General features: G+C 43.5%; 3 protein-coding genes across 3 annotated transcripts; 1 reads left to right on the top strand and 2 right to left on the bottom strand.

The window, feature by feature from the left end:
- Positions 1 to 127: 127 nt before the first annotated feature.
- LOC137898289 (anti-Muellerian hormone type-2 receptor-like) lies at positions 128 to 4,762 on the bottom strand. Its single transcript, XM_068742310.1, is given in 12 exon segments — positions 128 to 286; positions 396 to 532; positions 624 to 663; positions 665 to 781; positions 916 to 1,067; positions 1,818 to 1,932; positions 2,557 to 2,778; positions 2,898 to 2,995; positions 3,678 to 3,782; positions 3,972 to 4,136; positions 4,303 to 4,494; positions 4,726 to 4,762. Coding segments are annotated over 12 exon segments (1,539 nt in total).
- Positions 4,763 to 8,965: 4,203 nt separating this feature from the next.
- On the top strand, positions 8,966 to 12,504 carry LOC137898905 (cell division cycle-associated protein 7-like). Its single transcript, XM_068742960.1, has 8 exons — positions 8,966 to 9,085; positions 9,338 to 9,682; positions 9,877 to 9,972; positions 10,196 to 10,339; positions 10,763 to 10,906; positions 11,065 to 11,214; positions 11,667 to 11,803; positions 12,465 to 12,504. Exons 1-8 carry the CDS (start codon positions 8,966 to 8,968, stop codon positions 12,502 to 12,504), a joined length of 1,176 nt encoding a protein of 391 aa, XP_068599061.1.
- Positions 12,505 to 13,745: 1,241 nt separating this feature from the next.
- Positions 13,746 to 18,645, bottom strand: sp1 (sp1 transcription factor). The gene is made up of 5 exons (XM_068742637.1): positions 18,574 to 18,645; positions 16,628 to 17,996; positions 15,198 to 15,339; positions 14,344 to 14,534; positions 13,746 to 14,251 (listed from the first exon to the last, which is right to left on the bottom strand). Exons 1-5 carry the CDS (start codon positions 18,628 to 18,630, stop codon positions 13,959 to 13,961), a joined length of 2,052 nt encoding a protein of 683 aa, XP_068598738.1. The 5' UTR covers positions 18,631 to 18,645; the 3' UTR covers positions 13,746 to 13,958.
- Between the last annotated feature and the right edge of the window lie 204 nt (positions 18,646 to 18,849).

Raw genomic sequence — 18,849 nt, 5'->3', positions numbered from 1 at the left:
ACAACACAATTTTCTTTAACGTACACAAATTACAATTCATATGCCCAGCTGTAAGAAGGGAAGGAACCATTTACAAGTCAAAGGGGCTACCTGTGCAGCTGCACACCGATGAAAACATACGTTAAAGCTAAACAGAGGTGACAGAAAGAGAAGCGTGCAAATGATTGACATGTTTATGACAGCCGGCCTGGAGAGAGAGCAATCTGTCTGCAACACACTGAGCAGTCAGTCGGGCATCTGGGTCACAGTCCCAACACTCGGTCAGCACCTCCCGCAGCACAGATCCCTGACAGTTGTGAAAATGCAATCAATACTTTGACAATTGAGACATTTTGTACATTTTCATTGTTACCCAGTCAATACATGCAAGTAAGAAGCACCTGTAAAATAAATACCTGTGGTGACAGTCCCCAGTGTGGCGGTATGGAGGGTCTGCAGTCCTTGTGGCACACATGCAGAGTGAGGCTCTCCTTGGTTACAGTGGATCCCAGCTCGGATTCGTATGGAAGCAAATGCCGTGGAACGATTCCGCCTGTAGATGGAAACATTCGTGTGAATTCATCTAATATGAAGACGCAGAGTGTCCCCAAGTGTATAGAGTGAAAAGAGTCTACAGAGTTTACCTTCAAATAAATCAATGCAACGCATCCAGATTTCCCACAGCCAGCAGTGCCAAAGCATAGATGTCTCCTTGCATTAGATAACTGGAGTTTGTTAGATTTACCGAGCCCTCCAGGATCTCAGGCGACATGTAGCGTAGCGTGCCCCTCTGAGTAGGACCCTGCAGACCAATAGAAATGTGAATGTATTGCTTTTTTTATGTTTTGGATGTTGCCATTGTGTTGACGTTTCTCGGTTTTCATGTGTTCTTTTTTTTTTTCAATAGTAAGCTGTGCCCCCCCCCGATGGTCTCACCAGCATATTTGTGCCGTTTTTCCCATGATGCCTTGATAATGAGTGCAAGATGGTAGAGTATCCAAAATCACAGAGTGTGCAGGTACCATCTGCTTTCACAAGTACGTTGGAGCTGCTTAAGTCTCTGTGGGCAACAGGAGGTTTATGTGCATCTGCAAGAAAAGACACACATTTGCGATTAAAAGAAGAATTGTTTGGATAAGTAACTGCAGCAGACTTTTTGAGATAAGAAAGACACAGCTGAGTTTTTAATTTCTGTGTGATTGGAGAAAATGTGTCGACATTCCTGCTCTCGCAATATAAAGTATGTATGGCCATGCCTCTATAAATTTATGAGGATATTCAGTATAGTTTTTGGAAATCCTGCTTACAAACAAACAAACAAACACAAACATACAAACCTACCAACTACCAATCATGGGGAAAGCAATTTCCTTGGTGCAGATAATAGAAGTAGGACCAGGCTGTTTAAAATGTAATGAGTTCTTCCTCTTTGCAAAACAAAATCTTTTTTCCCCCTTACTTAGCTATTTTCAATTGAATATAGCTGAACAAAGATTTTTACGCACTCTGAACTCCAAATTGTATTTTATTGGCATAACATTGTTGTTGTTGTTGTTTTTCAAGAAGTTGTTTAAAACTTAAAAGTAGTAAAAGTAGGTCTTTAATTTGTCAGCTTTAAATTACTTTACATTAATGACTTCCTACCTGAACATTCTGAGCCTTGATCTGAGTCAACGTGCTATTTACATTGTCTTTATTACAATGTGAAGCCATGTGAGAGTGTAGAAATATCCTCTATAATATAGTCATGCATAGCCGCATGCACGCACACGCACGCGCACGCGCACACGCACACGCACACGCACACGCACACGCACACACACACGTCTGGCCAGTACCGTGTCTTCGAAGGTCAGAGTGAAGATAGGAAAGTCCCTGCGATAAAGACTGGCACAACTTCAGAGATGATTTCCAGTTAGAGGGGTTTTTGGACAGGAAGGAGCGGAGAGAACCCTGAAATCAAAGAGATGGCTGTCATTTCTGCCCATGAATGATAAAAAAAAAAAAGTGCTTCAAAGTGTGTGACCTCACTGGCTTTGTGTATACAATAAAGATATGAGTGTGAGAAAATGTGATGTGAAGGCAGCACAGTAGTGCAGTGGGTAGTGCTGTTGCCTTCTGAGTTAAAATCTACGTCTGCGTCCTCCCACCATCAACATACAATATGACTTGTCCATGGTGTACCCCGCCTCCCACCCAAAATCATCTGGGATAGGCTCCGGCCCCCTTGTGACCCACATACAGCATGGGTTTGCAACCTTTTTCATGCCTCACACCTCTGGCAACCCCTACAAAAGTAATATCTCATATGAAGAGGAAGAATGCAATGTATACCAAGTTTGAGCAACAAATTCATTTTAGCCAATTGTTGAAAGGTATTAGCAAAAACAATGTAAGAGATGCTAACTGGCATAATTCAAGGTTTGCTCCACTTAAAATGTTACCTCGCACCCCCCTGGTATAATAGGATAAGACAATTAATGAATGTGCTGTGATGAGGATACCTGCTCGCAACAGATCTAATGAATGAGCGCTTTCAGGCATCCACAGAGGCAATGAAATACATTTACCACTTACATATTCAGCAAACTGCAGGACAATCAACCAACTTCCTCCATTTGGCTTTCTCCCAGAGCCCAGGAAGTGGACGACCCCAGTATGCTTCATTAGCGGTAGCTCATACACTTCCTTCTCTGCTGTAAATATGTGTTTCTTGGACGCGGGGAAAACTTTCACAGCCACCACAGTTTCCTGGTATCTGCCTTTCCAAACAGTTGCAAAGTTCCCATTTGCCACAAGCTGAAAAAAGTATGGATATTCGGGTAAAGTAGCAGTACATGCAGTATTAGATCACCGAATTGTATGATTTACCATAAGCATGTCATACAGAATAAATTCCTGCTTCTTGTTTGGCCTACCTGCTGCAGTTCAATGCTAGAAACATCAATCTTAGAGGGTTGTGCTGTCTGGAAGGAGCACAGCTGTGCCGCAACGTAATAGTTGAGCTGACTTTCCTCTGAAATAATAGATAATATAGACACCTTAAAATGCACTTACTGCAAGGGACTTGACTTTACTATAAAATCACTTTCAGTTTTGATCTAGTCTGAAGACATGTTGATTCAAGAGAAAATAAGGATGAGGTAAAAACGAGCGTGAAAACAAAGATAAGGCCAAGGCCGGTTGAGCAAAGAGAACAAACGGTTCCGAGTTCAAGTAAAAACACAATGAGAACCCATTCTTTGGGGAAAAAAACAAAAAACAAAGAAAACGTACGAACATGACTGACGAACACATTCCTTCAACCAGAGAAGGTATAAGGAGCAACAAAGTGGGAAACATTTATTTTGAATAGTTTGTTATCAAAATCTGAGGTCTCAAGGCAATGAGCCGCTCCTCTGTGTGCGCTTCGTCAACAGCCACAAGTATAAACACTTAACTCGTAGTAAACACATTAGATTAGTCTTTGCAGGTTGAGTGCGCCTTCATAGAAAATTAACAAATCTAGAAATGACGCCTTTTATATTCTGCCATTTATCACTTTGACAGGAGCAGGGTTTGAAACATATAGGGCTACTTCTAAGGTAGTCATTTGGAGTAAAGAAATGGCGCATAATATTGAAAATGACATGTATTTTCTAGTCAGAAATATTTATATATTTGCTTCCAAACATATTGAGAACTTAAAAACTGCTCACCTTTGCCATTAAATCGGTTTTGCCTTTTGGCAAAAACGATCACAAAGCACAGGACCAGGACTAACAAAGCTCCGGCCACAGTCATCGTCGATATCCTGGTGTCATCTGAAAAGAAGTTACACAGCATCAGTTAGTGCTTTCTGTTAAAGTTGACTGGTGCCCCTATTTGAGTCTATCAGGTGTATTTATTGCTTTCAACCCCCAGAACAGTGCAAGGTGGGTCAGGGTTAGGGTATGTGTGCTGTTGGAAGTGATGTTTACTCATTATTAGTTAGCATTCTAACTATTTCATACCTCCAGAAGAAGAATAGTTCAGCTGCGATACTTCTGAGCCCGGGGGCAAGGTGATGTTGCTGTTGCAGAGGTCTGTGTTGCACACACACTTGATGGCATGACCCTTGAAGCGCGTCTGTGCCTTGCAGGTTACGTGCGGACAGGACCTTTCGGCAAAATCGCAAGCTGCAACATAACAAATTGGTTTCAATTTAACCCTTTAAATTCATCTAAAAGTATTATATACTGCATAGTAGATATTATTCTCAGCATCTTGTATCAGTCAGATGCACATTAGGCTACTTTTATAACATGCGGACGAGTAAACAAGTCTTAGTTTAGGGTCATTTACCAAGTACGTCGATCTCTGGCTGGCCATCGGTGATGATATAGTAGCCCACACAGCAGAGGGTGTTTTCACAGAGCTGCGTCGACCCACTCACGTTGCCGAAGGTGCTGTATATTTTGTTTTTGCCACTTACTTGGAATGCACACGTCCTCTTCTGAGCAGAGGACTGACTTGAGATACGTATAAAGAGGAATTCTGGGAGGATAAAAGAAAAACCGATGCTGTGTAGATGCCGTTTAAAGATCATTTAATAAAATCCACACAGGGAAAGTATTACATTATGCAATGATTCAAAGCAGGAGAGCAGCGACGGTCTAAATTAGAGCTTATTGATAATCCAGACGTTCGAGCAGAAACAAAATAAGAATCTATGAATCTAAACAAGCCTCAGAGAAAGCAAATCTTTTTTTCATTGAATACACTCACCCAGAGGAAAAACGAGCAGCCATGTCGGCAGGATCATGATCAGTCTGAGACAGGCAGCAAATGACTTTTTATCAGTCTTGGGAATGTGAGAGGAGTTCACACGATTCCCAGAAGGACTCCCACTGTCACACACACACGCTGGCTGCATACGCAGCACACACCACCTGCCATATTGAGGACTGTGGGAATACATTTGATCAATTTAACCATCTCCAACGTGAGAAATAGCCTCTGCATAGGAATGTTTCCTTCGGCTGCCTCAGTTCTATAGTGCCACAGCTAAACTCTAATGATGAAGAGGTTTCTGACAAAGTCACTGGAGTCTCAGAAAGAAGCGATTCAACTTAACAACGTACAGCAATTGGGTTGTTGTTTTCCCCTTCAGTCCATAAATGAAAGGTCAATTATGCTCGGAAAAGGAGGAAGATTTCTGAACTATTAAAGAGACAATAATGAAACGTATTCTTTAAATTAATTAAATTGAAATGATGAGATACTAAAGAGAGAGACGTTTTAGATATAAAAGAATCTAGCATAAATCGTCAGTTAATCAAAACTATTTTTGAAATATTATAACATCCTTCTTGACCAAGACTATATTTAAAAATATATATATTTTATCTGCTAACTCTGATTTTACATTTCAGCGAATTTCTGGCAGCACACTAATGATCATATCCTGTTGATCTATCAAAACTCATCAATCAGCAGACTATGGTTGCTTTTACCAACCAACCCAGGGTCGGTGGTCGGAGGTCACGGAGGTGGGCCATTGAGTGTTGATAAGAATAGTTTTGAATATCTTAAATTTGACTCTTTGACGCTCTGATCTCCAGCCCATTTTAGTTTAGTTTAGCTAGTCGATTTATTGAACACAAAATGTAATTGGCTTTTATTTGAAGTTAATTAGGCCCGAGCGCCTATTCTAGGCGTAAGGGGCTATTGCTTTTGCAACGCAGAAGACGACAAGTTGACGAGCGCAGCTCGTCAACTCTCGACAAAGTTGACGAGCGCAGCTCGTCAACCCTCGGCATCCAACACACTCACGCACACACACACCGACACTCAAGAGCACACACACACACACACCGACACTCAACAACACACACGCACACACACAGACATCGACAAACACAGTTGACGAGCGCAGCGAGTCAACTGTGTTTGTAACTGTCTTCCGATGGTTGACGAGCGCAGCGAGTCAACCATCGGGCGACCAACACACCCACGCCCACACCCACGACACTTAACAGCACACACACACACCCCGACACTAAACAACACACACATACAGACACACACAAACACGAGTTGACGAGCGCAGCGAGTCAACTCGTGTTTGTGTGTGTCTGTGTGCCCCCACAGACGCGTGGCCTTCGTCGAGACCATTCCGAAAATGTATTTTGTGTAAAAATCGCATACTCAGAAAAAAAGTTATATTGTTTTTGCAAAAATTCTTTATTCTTCTTTATTCTTTATTAGGCCCGAGCGCCTATCCTAGGCGTAAGGGGCTATTGCTTTTGCAACGCAGAAGACGAAGAGTTGACGAGCGCAGCTCGTCAACCCTCGACAAAGTTGACGAGCGCAGCTCGTCAACCCTCGGCATCCAACTTTGCCATGCTGTTGAGGACGACCAACACACCCATGCACACACACACCGACACTCAACAGCACACACACACACCCCGACACTAAACAACACACACGCACACACACAGAGATCCACAAACACGAGTTGACGAGCGCAGCGAGTCAACTCGTGTTTGTAACTGTCTTCCGATGGTTGACGAGCGCAGCGAGTCAACCATCGGGCGACCAACACACCCACGCCCACACCCACGACACTCAACAGCACACACACACACACCCCGACACTAAACAACACAGACACACAGACACACACACACACACACAAACACGAGTTGACGAGCGAAGCTCGTCAACTCGTGTTTGTGTGCCCCCACAGACGCGTAGCCCTCGTCGAGACCATTCCGAAAATGTATTTTGTGTAGAAATCGCATACTCAGAAAAAAAGTTATATTGTTTTTGCAAAAATTCTTTATTCTTTTTCTTTTTCTTCTTTGTTCTGCTGTTTAAACGGCAATTTGACCCCCTGAACATGCTTGAAAACTCACCAAACTTTGAACCAAGCTCAGAACCGGCGAAAAATTAATTATTTTATGTGTTTTAAAATTGGGCATGAAAAAGTGGCGCGCTAGCGCCACCTACAAAAATCACAATGCATTGTGCCTATGGGGGGTCCAACGCCAACTTTGTCGGACAGCCACGAAATTCGGTACACACATGCGTCAAGTCAGGGCAAAAAAAAAAAAAAATTATGGCCACGCCCCCAAACACACAGGAAGGCGGCCATATTGGATTGAAACTTAAAAACTGCTGAGTCAGCGTTTGCACACACACACACTCCAATCCAAACCAAATTTTAAACACTTCTTGACCCTTCCTATCTGGACACTTTAAAAGGGAAACTTTGACAATCAGCCTTACAGCGCCCCCTAGAGAACGATAACAAAAATTGAATGGGAATTAAAAAAATACTTTGCCAGAAATGATTGAAACTGACCAGAAAAGTCCCTCATGTGGTCCCGATCAAAAAACACAATCGTAACCATGTTGTTCTTTTTACGCTGTTGCCATGGCGATGGCAACCCCTCCTATGGGGAGGGGTCTGACGCCAACTTTGTCGGACAGCCACGAAATTCGGTACAGACGTGCGTCATGTCAGGGCAAAAAAAAAATGTATTGTAGCCACGCCCCCAGACACACAGGAAGGCGGCCATATTGGATTGAAACTCCTGATGGCAGATGGCCATATAATCCAAATAGCGATTTGACTAAACTGTGAGCAACTCATGCAGCTCAAATCTAAACACTTGCGAAGCACTCAGGACAAAAGCGGCGCGCGTCGGCGGGTCAGCTCAACGGCCTGTCGGCCGGCGAGGGCCTACAACGCCGCTTGCGGCTTTAATTTAGTCTTATTTTTTGTTACAGAATCTGTCTATACTTTCTGTTTTTTGGTAAATTGTTATATTCCTGAATATCCCCCCCCCCCCCCCAGCTGGATCCAGATCTCCCTCAAAATTATGTCAATTTTATAGCTTGGGGATAGATTTTGCTAACAGCGAGTGGGGGTGTTAAGCGTTTGTTTTATAGCGCTCTTATTCTCTGTGTAAAAAGAGGCTTTTATTTTGTAGGAGCACAAACGTAACCTATGACGTCCCTTTTAGGTTACGTTTCTTCCTGGTGATGTATGCGGCCACGCGGCTGTTCCGCTGTGCTCACTATAAGTGATTGAATAAAGAAGCCCACGAGAGGCTAAAGAGAGCACGAGCAGAATATTTGGTCTTTTGCACTCCAAGCGGCTCTTTCCTAGACCTGCACGCCTTAACAGATTTGTTCAGTTTATTACTTCATGGCCTCTACTACGCTCTCTCATTTTCCTCATTCATTAATTCCTCCATCTTCCTAGCACACTGCTGGCCTCTGTCAACACTTTGATATCTCTATCCTTAATCACTCTATCATGCTGGAAATCCTTCTCTCCCTATTTACTATCTAACCTGCACACAGGTCATCAGATGCCCTCTGTTTGACCTTTGCCACCTCTACCTTTACCGCCCTTCATGACCTCTCTCCTATATGTAAACTTTTAGTTCCTTATACTTTGTAAATTCCTTCGGCAGAGGGCCGATTGCATTTAGGCTTTGTGATAAGTTCTAGAATGACCTCCTGGAAGGAATCAGGTAAGCAATGAAATCCATTCATCTGTTTTGAATCTTTATTTATTTAACCTACTTTTATCAGAGAGCATTTCCTGCTGTTTCATCGTTTTATAAACGTCCACATTTAGATTTGTGTTTAACCTTTATGTGCGTTATTTCCGATAATCACTAAACAACACGCACGTATTAAAAACCATTGGCCTGACTTTCCTGAAAAGCTGCTTGTTTTTAAAAAAGCAGGTCACCCCGCGGGGGGGGCGGAGTTAGAAAAAGCAACTTTCGTCTCAGGTGTTCCTTAAATGGGCGTTGCCCTAATTCCAGCCAATCGCTTCTAATGGCCAATCAGATAATTAGGACAGGTACTTGCTGTGTTGCTGGGATCAAGATAGCGAGTTGCGGTTCATGCACGGCGACGGTAAAGATGGCTTAATAACTATTACTTATTTTACAGGATAGTTAAAATTTACTCGGCTCTATTTCTCTTCAGGGTTCTGGAGATGGACCACGTCGCAGGAGAGCCGGCTTTGGCGTTAGCCGATGTGTTTGCAGAGGACTCTGAAAATGAGCGAACATTTTACGGATTTTCTGACAATGAAATCAACGAACTCTGCGATGAAGTGAGTAATTTTATTTAAATCAAAGTCTTCTTATTGCCAGCACCAGATTGTCTATGTATTAGAATTATAACAGGGACCAAGATTGTTTAAATTATAAGATCAGGAACGATTTTCTTTTGTGGGCTAGTGGTAGTTTATTAATCTTAACTGAAATAGATTGGACACACCTTCTTTCTATTTTGAGACAAGATGTGTTGCATAAAAAAAGGTGAATAAACTGTAAAACCTGAAGTCTCTTCTATAAACCACCAGAACTCAAGTTTTGGACATGAAGATGAAGTCCAGCTTGGCCTTTCTTCTAAGGAGCAGAAAACCAGCCCCAAATCATGTTGTGGTGCCCGCACCTTCAAACTCAGGGTGGTTCTTCGACAGTCTTCCTTTCTCCGACAGTCCACTGATGATGATGAGGCAGAGGAAGAAGAACAGAGGATGAAAGAGAGGCATCTGAAGAGGGAAGATGACACCAATGGTGGAAATAAGATGAGATGCGTTACATTTGAAGATGAGCATGAGGAGCGTGGATCTGACCCCGGAGACGCCGTTGCCGGTTCTTTCGTGGCCAAGAGAGAACAAAACATTAAGGCCAACAAAGCAATGGTAATTCAAACTCATAAACACTCATACATGTTCTTTGCATACATGAATACACGTGGCTGTTCACAAATTGGTGCCATAGATTTCTCCAGGGCTACAAAACCAAAACTCAGGACATTGTAACATTAGTTTGAGGTAAGGACACCTATTTATAATCTGCCATATTTCAAACCCATTTTTATCCTCCCCATTTCCAGTTGGCTCAGTTGATGGCAGACCTGCAGAAGATGCCAGGAGGTGCAGGGTTTCTGGAAAAGCAAACCGCAAAACCCAGGACAAAAGAGAGCGGTTCTGTGAGTTTAATATCATAAAATATCTCAAGGGAAAATAGTTTTGTTTTCACCACAAGGGATGGTGGACAGAAATTTAGATCACATGTTTTTGTGAAAGTTCTGGAATAAGGAAAAGGTGAAGCATATTCAGAAAACATGCTTCCTATCCTTTATCTTCAGGGGTCTGAAGGATAGATTTAAATAGACCGAGACACTGAGATACTTTTGTCCAAACTGGCTGCAGCGTCCACCACGTTCTAGTGCAGCTGGACGAGAGATCAGGAGGAATCCGGAGCGGATGTCTCGCAGACAGACCCGCTCCATGGGAGGAGTCACTCCATCAAAGGAGGAAGAACTGGAGCTCAGCTTGGAGGAGGAGCTGCTGGAGGTCAGCTATACCTTTGAGCGAGGGGACTGGATTTTTGAACCACCATTTTTGCACAACTTTTTATTTAAGAATATTTAGAAAGCATTTATTATTGGACTACAATTAAAACCTATACTGTTAATGTGTTTATGCTTGCTTTCTATTTGTTTTAATGTACATTATAGGCAACAAAATCCACATTTCACATCAGCATCAGCACGTTCAGGATTCTGCGTTGATCCATTCATAAATCTTGAGTGGGAACAGTCATTGCGGTTAGAAGTGGAGACAATGTTTTATCTGGAAGTGTTCTTTCATTTTGTATTTGTCGTATTTACTGTGTAAGAGTCAGATTTGTTGTTTTTTTTTGACTTGTAATAGCATTCCGACAAATCGATTGATAGTTTGTGTAAAACTTAAACTTGGTTTTGTTTTTCGGTTAAGGTACGCCGAGCGCCTCTGCGCCATGGTGCACCGCGACCGAATCAGAGCAAACCTCATCTTGTCCGTCCTGTGGAAGATGTCACACAGGAGGAGATTGAGCTGGTCGCAGACAACATGACTGATAAAGTCTACAACAGAGTCACAGTGAGTACAGACCTGCACATCTTCACTCCAAAGCCTAGGAATCCTATCCAAGTGCTCGTGAACAAGGAACTATGAGCGTCGTTATTCAGCATGAAATGTTTTGAGACTTCCACCACCTGCCCGCTCTCTGCTGCTGATGTTTGTTTGCATTTTTCCAGGGGTCCACGTGTCATCAGTGCCGTCAGAAAACCGTCGACACCAAGACTTGCTGTCGCAGTCAGGAGTGTCGGGGGATTCAGGGTCAGTTCTGCGGACCGTGTCTGAGGAACAGATATGGAGAGGACGTCAGGACGGCGCTGCTTGATCCGGTCTGTCTGTTAAAATCACATTTCTATAGTCACAAATGAAGCATTTAAGCCATTAACATTCACTGGTTTTGCTTGAACAATGCTGCCCTTGCTGTGCTCTGACTCACGGGGGGGCGTGGCCTAAACATGGCAGCTTTTGTTCAGCACTTTTTAACTTTACCAGTTTGGAGACTCGAGAGCGGAAACAATGGTTACAGCAGGAGGTGTTGTGATCGTATGCGCGGTATTGTAACGAAAATCTGCAAAACCCTTTCTAGGCTATGTCAAAAGAATATCATGTAGCGATATTTATCAAAGGGCCTCTGAGAGAACTCCGGGCACAGCAACACACATTGTGTCTGATCGTCATGATGTACCTTTACTGCCTTAAGTGTTGCCACCTTTACTTTATCTCCTTTGCCTCTCTTGAATTCTGGCCAGATTCATTTTTGACCATTTGTTGACCTCCTCAGGAGTGGAGGTGCCCTCCCTGTCGTGGCATTTGCAATTGCAGCTTCTGCCGCCAGCGTGAGGGGCGCTGCCCGACCGGTATTCTGTTCCCTCTGGCTCAGTACCATGGCTTCTCTGATGTCCACTCCTACCTCAGCAGGTGTGGAATGAAACCATAAGAGTCACACGGAGAAATTAAAGCGTTCTCAAGTTGCTGATTGCTATAATAACAACCTGGAATTCAAATGGCCTTTTTTTTTTTTTTATCCCCTGCAACAAAATAAGGAAAAGTATATTGGAATATTCATCTGACTCTTATGGTTCTGTTTCCTGCACATTTCCAGACCATTACTTGAAAACTCATGGAACCTTCTTGACACATCATACCAGGAAGTGAAATATTGCACATTTATGGACAGCTGTCATTTATATTTTTCCATTGTTACAATTCAAGTTTGTTTAATTCTGATGGTTAGTTTTATATATTCAAAGGATTTAAATACGGGTTTGTCTTTTAAAATTTTTATTTATATATATAAACAAAAAGGTCTGTATGCCACAGACCTTTTTTCCCCCCAATTGTTGCATGTTGAATTTGTGAGTGGAATTTGTGTAGTGAAGATTGGGACAAGTTGCTATGTCTACATGCCTAAAGCTCCGGAGTGGTGTATTTTTGTAGCTTGGAATTTCATGCATATTACTTATTTTTGCAAATGTACTTTTAAACCTCTAAATGTTGATGGATCAATTATAGGAAAAACAGAAAACCATAAATATTTTCGGTTTTCATTTGAACTGTCTCAAATTTTCTTCTCCCACAGCCTCCGTAACAAACTGGAGGACAATGACGGAGAGATGTGACTCGCCATGGGAAGCAACGGTTTTATTTTCTGTTTTTTTGGGGGGGGAATCAGTGAGCCATTCACGACCTGAGATTTTAAGTGAATAAGAGATTTTGGAGAACAAACAAATGAGACAAAGTTTACTTTAATCCAGCTGTTGGCATCTGCAGTAGTTTTTAAACAATAAAAATCATTTAATTTCCAAATGTATCAAAGAACAATACTTGCTATTCAGAGAATCTAAACAGTTGTGAAAGTTATTTCCAGAAAATTAACCAAAACACAAACTTGTGTATTTAGGCAACGTTGTCTGAGATTTACCTCCAGCTATTATTTCCAGTTAAAACTTAAACAAATGATTTGCATGACCAAAAACAGCTAGAAAGTACATTAGCCAAAGAAACATTTTAGTTTTGCATTTTAAACGTGAATGTAAATATCAGTATGAACCTTTGGTTTTGAGCCTACATAAGTATGCTGTATGGACATAAAAAAAGAAAGATAATCATGAATAAACACACTGATAGCATCTGAGACGAGCATTTGCAGACCTAACTATAACAGAATTCCCAGGTAAGGCCTGTACTCTATTGAATACCGTTTCATGACAGAGGCTTATAAATGTACATATTTAATCTACATGTATATATATACTGTATATAAGTAACATAAGATGATTGATTGCGCATGAGAAGTTCATACAACAGGCAAATTGTTATCACATGTGCAAGACGATCTCGCATAAGCCAAGATTTCTGTAGCTTTTCCATTACAAAAAATATATATACACATAAAAAACAATGCAATGATCAAATCAAAGCATAATGGCTTGAATGTGTGTACCTGCATGAGGTTTAAGTATTATTGGAAGGATTTCAGTGGCGTCCCGACACGCCGACGTCCTCACGCATGTCCGGCTACTCATACCAGCACTCCTACACTACACATTTAATGCCTACGATACTGTGCTTTATTTCTTTAGTGTGTGAACACGTGATAAGATCATTTCAGTTAAAGATGGTTAGAATGTTTTATTTTAGATAACTTTTGTGGGCCAGTTAAGCCGAGGGGCTAACAGGAGGCACCTGAGGTGGAGAGGGACAAGTAGCAAAGTTCACATCCTCGGGGGAGAAAAAATGGATGCGAGTGATTTATCGGCATTATCTCGACAAAAAATGTTTGACATCAAATGATCCGGTCTCCAAGTTTTATTGCAAACCGACAATCACATTTGTGTGATGGAAGTTAGTGTGACGCCTTTTCCACTCATGGGAAATGAGATGGGAGTTTGTTTTTACCCCAGCGTTCTAACGCCTGGTTTCTTTCATACTCTCAAATCTGCTAGTGTGTTGTGTCCCGTCTGAAACCTCTGAGAAATGGGGCGTCTGCAGTTCTGCATGCCCTTTTTTTTTTTAACCCCAAATGACCGAATGTATTGTCCATTAAGGCCGTCTTCCTGCTCCTCCACAGTCCTTAGTAATTATTGCCATTCATTTGGTGAAGGTCCACCTGCATCATGTTGATCCCACTGCTGGCTAATCGAGCTATGCTCTCTGCAGATAAGGTTTCCATGGCAACGATGGTGTGCTGGTCATTGGCCGACATGGCTCCGGGTTCAACTTTTATCCTGGATGGAGTGGAAGTGGCATCAGTGGAACCTGTAGTGTTGGTTACTTTCTTGTTCGTGTGGGTTTTGATGTGCTTTGAAAGGTGATCGCTGCGCATGAAGCGTTTGGGACACTCTGGGCAAGCAAACTTCTTCTCGCCTGAAAAATGCAAAGAAACCTAATTATTAAAGCAAAGAGCTGCAGCAGATATTGCTGGTCCACGACAGGCCTTCTCAGAACGTGAATGTCACCTGTGTGTGTCCTCTTATGGCGCTGGAGCTCATCTGAACGGGTGAATCGTTTTCCACAGAAGGACCAGCCGCAGACAAAGGGTCGCTCTCCTGTGTGCCAGCGGAGGTGTGCTCTGAGGTGGGATGTCTTGCCGTAGATCTTCCCACAGCCAGGGACGTGACACATGTGCTGCTTCTTTTTGGTTGGATCACTGGTTGATTAAAAAGAAAGATATCAGAATTCGAGATAACGAGCTCCCTCCTGTGGCTCAAAGACAGGAACACTTGATAAAATTCAAAAGAAGATATACACTTTCATGGAATACATACATTGCTTAGCTAGATTTTAAACAGTAGGTTTTGTGGAAAGCTTGCAACAGTGTAGTATATTACAATCTGATATATATAATCATGCTATATGTAATATTTTGTTTCTTACACATCTGATCAAATAACAGGACAGTGATGCTCTGCTTTTCTTTATTTGATCCTAAATATAAACAGACAATAAATGAACTACTATTATATACATCACATAGTATGTCCGGCAAAATAACATTGGGCTGCCAGAATAACTGGTCTTCCCACCTCCAACATTGGAGAGCTTGACAGTAAGTACACGGCACATACTTCAACCTCATTAGCATCACACAAGTGTTTCCCTCGTGTGTGCGTGTGTGGGGGTGGGGGACACACCTTTTTCTTTTAACAAACTTATTTACACATCAGCATATTGTTCTCTTCTCTGCGTATCGTGCAAGATGGCGTTGCGTGATACAGAGAGCAGAGGACATGTGGAAGTTTTGATTTTCTATCCGAATTGATTAAATGACTTGTTAAAACTGAGTAATTGTAGGTGGCGGCGCGCGACATACCGTCCTTCTCCATCCTTGCAGAACGGGCAGGTACAGGCCTCCCTACGGTTCCGTCGTCCTTGCGGTGGTGGGCTTATGTCCTCCTCATCTAAAGCAGCGCTATCGTCCAAACTTTCTCCACCCGTCTGTAAGGCCTGCTCTCCTGTAGTAAGCGATATAAAACACTCCATTGTGAAACAATCTATACACAAGAGTTCAGATATTTTGGTTAATAACATGCTCCACACAGACACATATACAGCATGGCTACGTACGCACTGCGTGCAAGCTTCAATTTCATGTCGACAACTAATAAATACATTTTCTATTACGTAAAGAGTCAAGAATTTCACCAGTTATTATATTTTCCTCATTTCAAACCCTTTACAATAGTTTCAGTTAACACTGCTCAAAAACTAAACCTGCTCAACACAGAACGTCAGGCACAAAGTACTATTTAAATACGGGTTGTAACCAAAATACCAGATCGAAGCTACCTTACCTACAAAATTTTAAACAATATCAGTTTCAGGTCAGTACCGACTGATTTCTAGAAAAACTTGTCAGTACAAGCTCACCACATAAAAAGGTAGCTGGTTGGAGGCTAGTGAATGCAGTAAAAGCAGACAAGTATTCTTTACAAACGTAGGCATTTCATTTAATTTATTGAAAGCAACCCTATTATTTAAGACAAACATGCAGCTTCAGGTGTCGCCGGGCCAACAGAACTGGTTAAACCAGTAAAGCGCTCTCGACGCACAAAAGAGCAAAAGAGACCAAATGTAAAGACCCAGGATATTTTGCATCTCAGAGCAACCAAATGTATTGTTACATTTGTATTGTTAAATGTCGATGATTTATGTACGAAGGACTTTCAACGGAAACAAGACCGCAAGGGCTTTTATGAAATGCTCCTCTTAGACAGGATGTTTGACTTTATTTGTACTGTAATACATGCCACTGTGTGACTGTACTTGTACTCTAACATTCTATCTAATAATAATAAAAAATAAATATATTCATCATCACCACCTAATGGAAAAAGCTCATACCCCAAATAAACCCAATTGTCTCAATGACTTAAAATATTTATTCTGCCAAACTGCCAGCTCGTGTCCTGCTGAAGAATTCCTGCGTACTTAACGGGCATTAACTGTCATCATCTTTCCTGCTTAAAATGAAAGGTAAATCTGTTAAAGGTAAATGTGGTCACATCTAAAAAGTAAAGACTGCAAGTAGTAAAATAATAAAATAATTTCCCCAGGAGGATTAATGTATTTCGGAACACAAGTACATCACATACTGCAACAGCTCAAAATGTTTTAATAGTAGGCAATTCTATATATTGTACAACATTTGGCGCACTATTCAAAACATGATGTAAATGGTGTACATGTGTACTTTTAAAACCAGTAAACCGGTTATTTCCTTACAGCTAGCGACCGACTGACCTCCAGAGTTGGCGATGGTGATGGGAACCGTCTGCAGCTGGTGCATCTGCAACCCGGAGGCTCCGAGCGTGTTGAGGTTTATCGTCTGGATGCCCGGGATCTGGACGGTGTTGACGGCTACTCCTCCAGCAGCTCCCTGAGCCTGTCCCAGTTGGGGCAGAGACTGCATTGGGGCGAGTGTGATCTGAGGTCCGGTTGGACTCTGGATCTGAATGGTCTGCCAGCTCACCTGGCCGTTGGGCGCGACAGTGCGCAGGAGGATAGGGCCCGTGTTTGGCATAAATTGAAGATTCTGAAGCCCTTCTTGGCTGAGCGTCGGCGCTGTGAATACCTGACTCCCCGCGCCCGCCTGAATGGTCTGGAGGTGCGCCCCCCCCTGAATAACCTGCTGAGGCTGGATAAGGATTTGCTGTGGCTGCTGTCCATCCCTGTTGTCCGGCTGCATCGGGACACCGAGGGAGGACACGGCGTTCTGCTGGAACGCTCCCGTCATTACTCCGTTGCCGTTCTGCGCTTGGGTCATTCCGTAAGAGGCGGAACTCTGCGTGGTGACAGCGGACGCACTCGTCATGTAGCCCGTACCACCGCCGGATGACGCCGGCCGCTGCGACTGCTGTATCAGTTGGTTGGCCGCCGTGTCGCCTCCGCCATTCGAGTCACCCCCGGCGCCGCCTGTCCCAGTGCTGACAGGCAGCAAAGTGATGTTTCCATTGAGTGACATGGGCATATTGGCAAGGAACTGAGGCTGATTTTGTAACACACTATTGCCCAGGTTTATATTTTGAATGGGGATGGCCCCCTGCAGGAGACCGGGCATGGTTATGATGTTTCCTGTCGCACCAGCTCTGTTGGTTGCAGCGATGATCTGCTGGCCATTAGGAGAGGACACGATTTGAAACTGCTGTCCTTGCGCTGCGGCTTGTGAATCCTGCTGGGCCGGTGCCAACTGCAGTGCCTGGCCATCTACCGTCTGAAACTGTGGGATGACCTGGTACTGAATGTTGGGCACCATGCCCGATATGGCGGTAAGAACTTGCTGACCCGGCATCGACGGGGCCTGCGCCACCACGTATTGTTGTCCCTGAGTGCTCGCAGCAGCCGCGGACGATGCCAGCGCTTGTCTGCTCTTACTCGCGTCTCCCGTCACGCAACCTGTGGAGTCAGTGGCGACGGTGCCGCAGCCCGACGACGCTTGCACACTGAGGGGGATGACCTGCCAGCCATTGGGGCTTGAAGCGAAAACGCCCTGGTTCTGTTCGAGCTGCTGCTGCTGGTTCTGCTGCTCTGAAGGCGAATCGCTCTCGCCCGGAGTGTCGATTCGACTGCATGTCGCCGCCAGCAAGGCAAGGGGGGATGGCTGCTGCGAATCCTGGAAGCAGAATAAAATCAACTCGCAAAAATACGTTATACAAAACTATCATGACTGTTAATGATGCAGCTATGACAAATAGTGTGCGCATCTGATGCCACGTGATGTAGTTTAACATTAAACGCAAACTAATGTGTGACTGCCTTTTTAAACGCTGCACTGCACTCGTGTTCAAAACTATCACCTTAATAATAGCTTGAATTCCCTCCATGCAAGTCTCCTTCTACCAGTTCTGTGGGGAAGGAGTCCAGGCAATGACAGGGTGGGAGTATCGGGGAGGGCTTGGCCTCCCCTCCCCCCAAACCCACCCATCGCCCTCCCACACTTTATCTTGCCCTATAAACTGACTCACTCCTCTAGCCACCCCTCCAGGCCCGGCCAAATGGGCTGAGCAAATTGCACGCAAAGTGCCTGGGTTTAATGGCAACACCCCAAGTGGGCGAAATCTACCTGCCCTTTCCCCACCCCGGTGACATGTGCTCCGGTAAGAAAATCAACAACCCACAGTGAATTACAGAATGAAACAAACAGCGTGAGCTGGCCGATATTGCGAAGAGCCCAAGTCCGGATAACTTACTTGTGAACTTGCGTTTCTCTTTTGACCGAAGCCTCCGCCGCTCTCCGCAGCCGCCATTTCACCCTGCTGCTGATCTGCGGAAGGGAAGGAGAGTTGTTGCTCGATCGCTTATCTTCAAAGTAGTTGCGTGGAAAGCTTTCGAAGTATGTTAATGTCACTCTCCTGCGATCGGGACGAAACACGTCACAATTCAGTAATCGGCGCTCTGGGGCTAATAATAAAAGCTAAACCGGGAATACTTTTGTTGATTAATGTGAGAAATGCAGAGAGAGCCGC

Source organism: Brachionichthys hirsutus, chromosome 8 (genome assembly GCF_040956055.1).
Source record: "Brachionichthys hirsutus isolate HB-005 chromosome 8, CSIRO-AGI_Bhir_v1, whole genome shotgun sequence".
Taxonomy (NCBI): Eukaryota; Metazoa; Chordata; class Actinopteri; order Lophiiformes; family Brachionichthyidae; genus Brachionichthys; species Brachionichthys hirsutus.
This window is presented reverse-complemented; position numbering and strand designations above follow the sequence as displayed.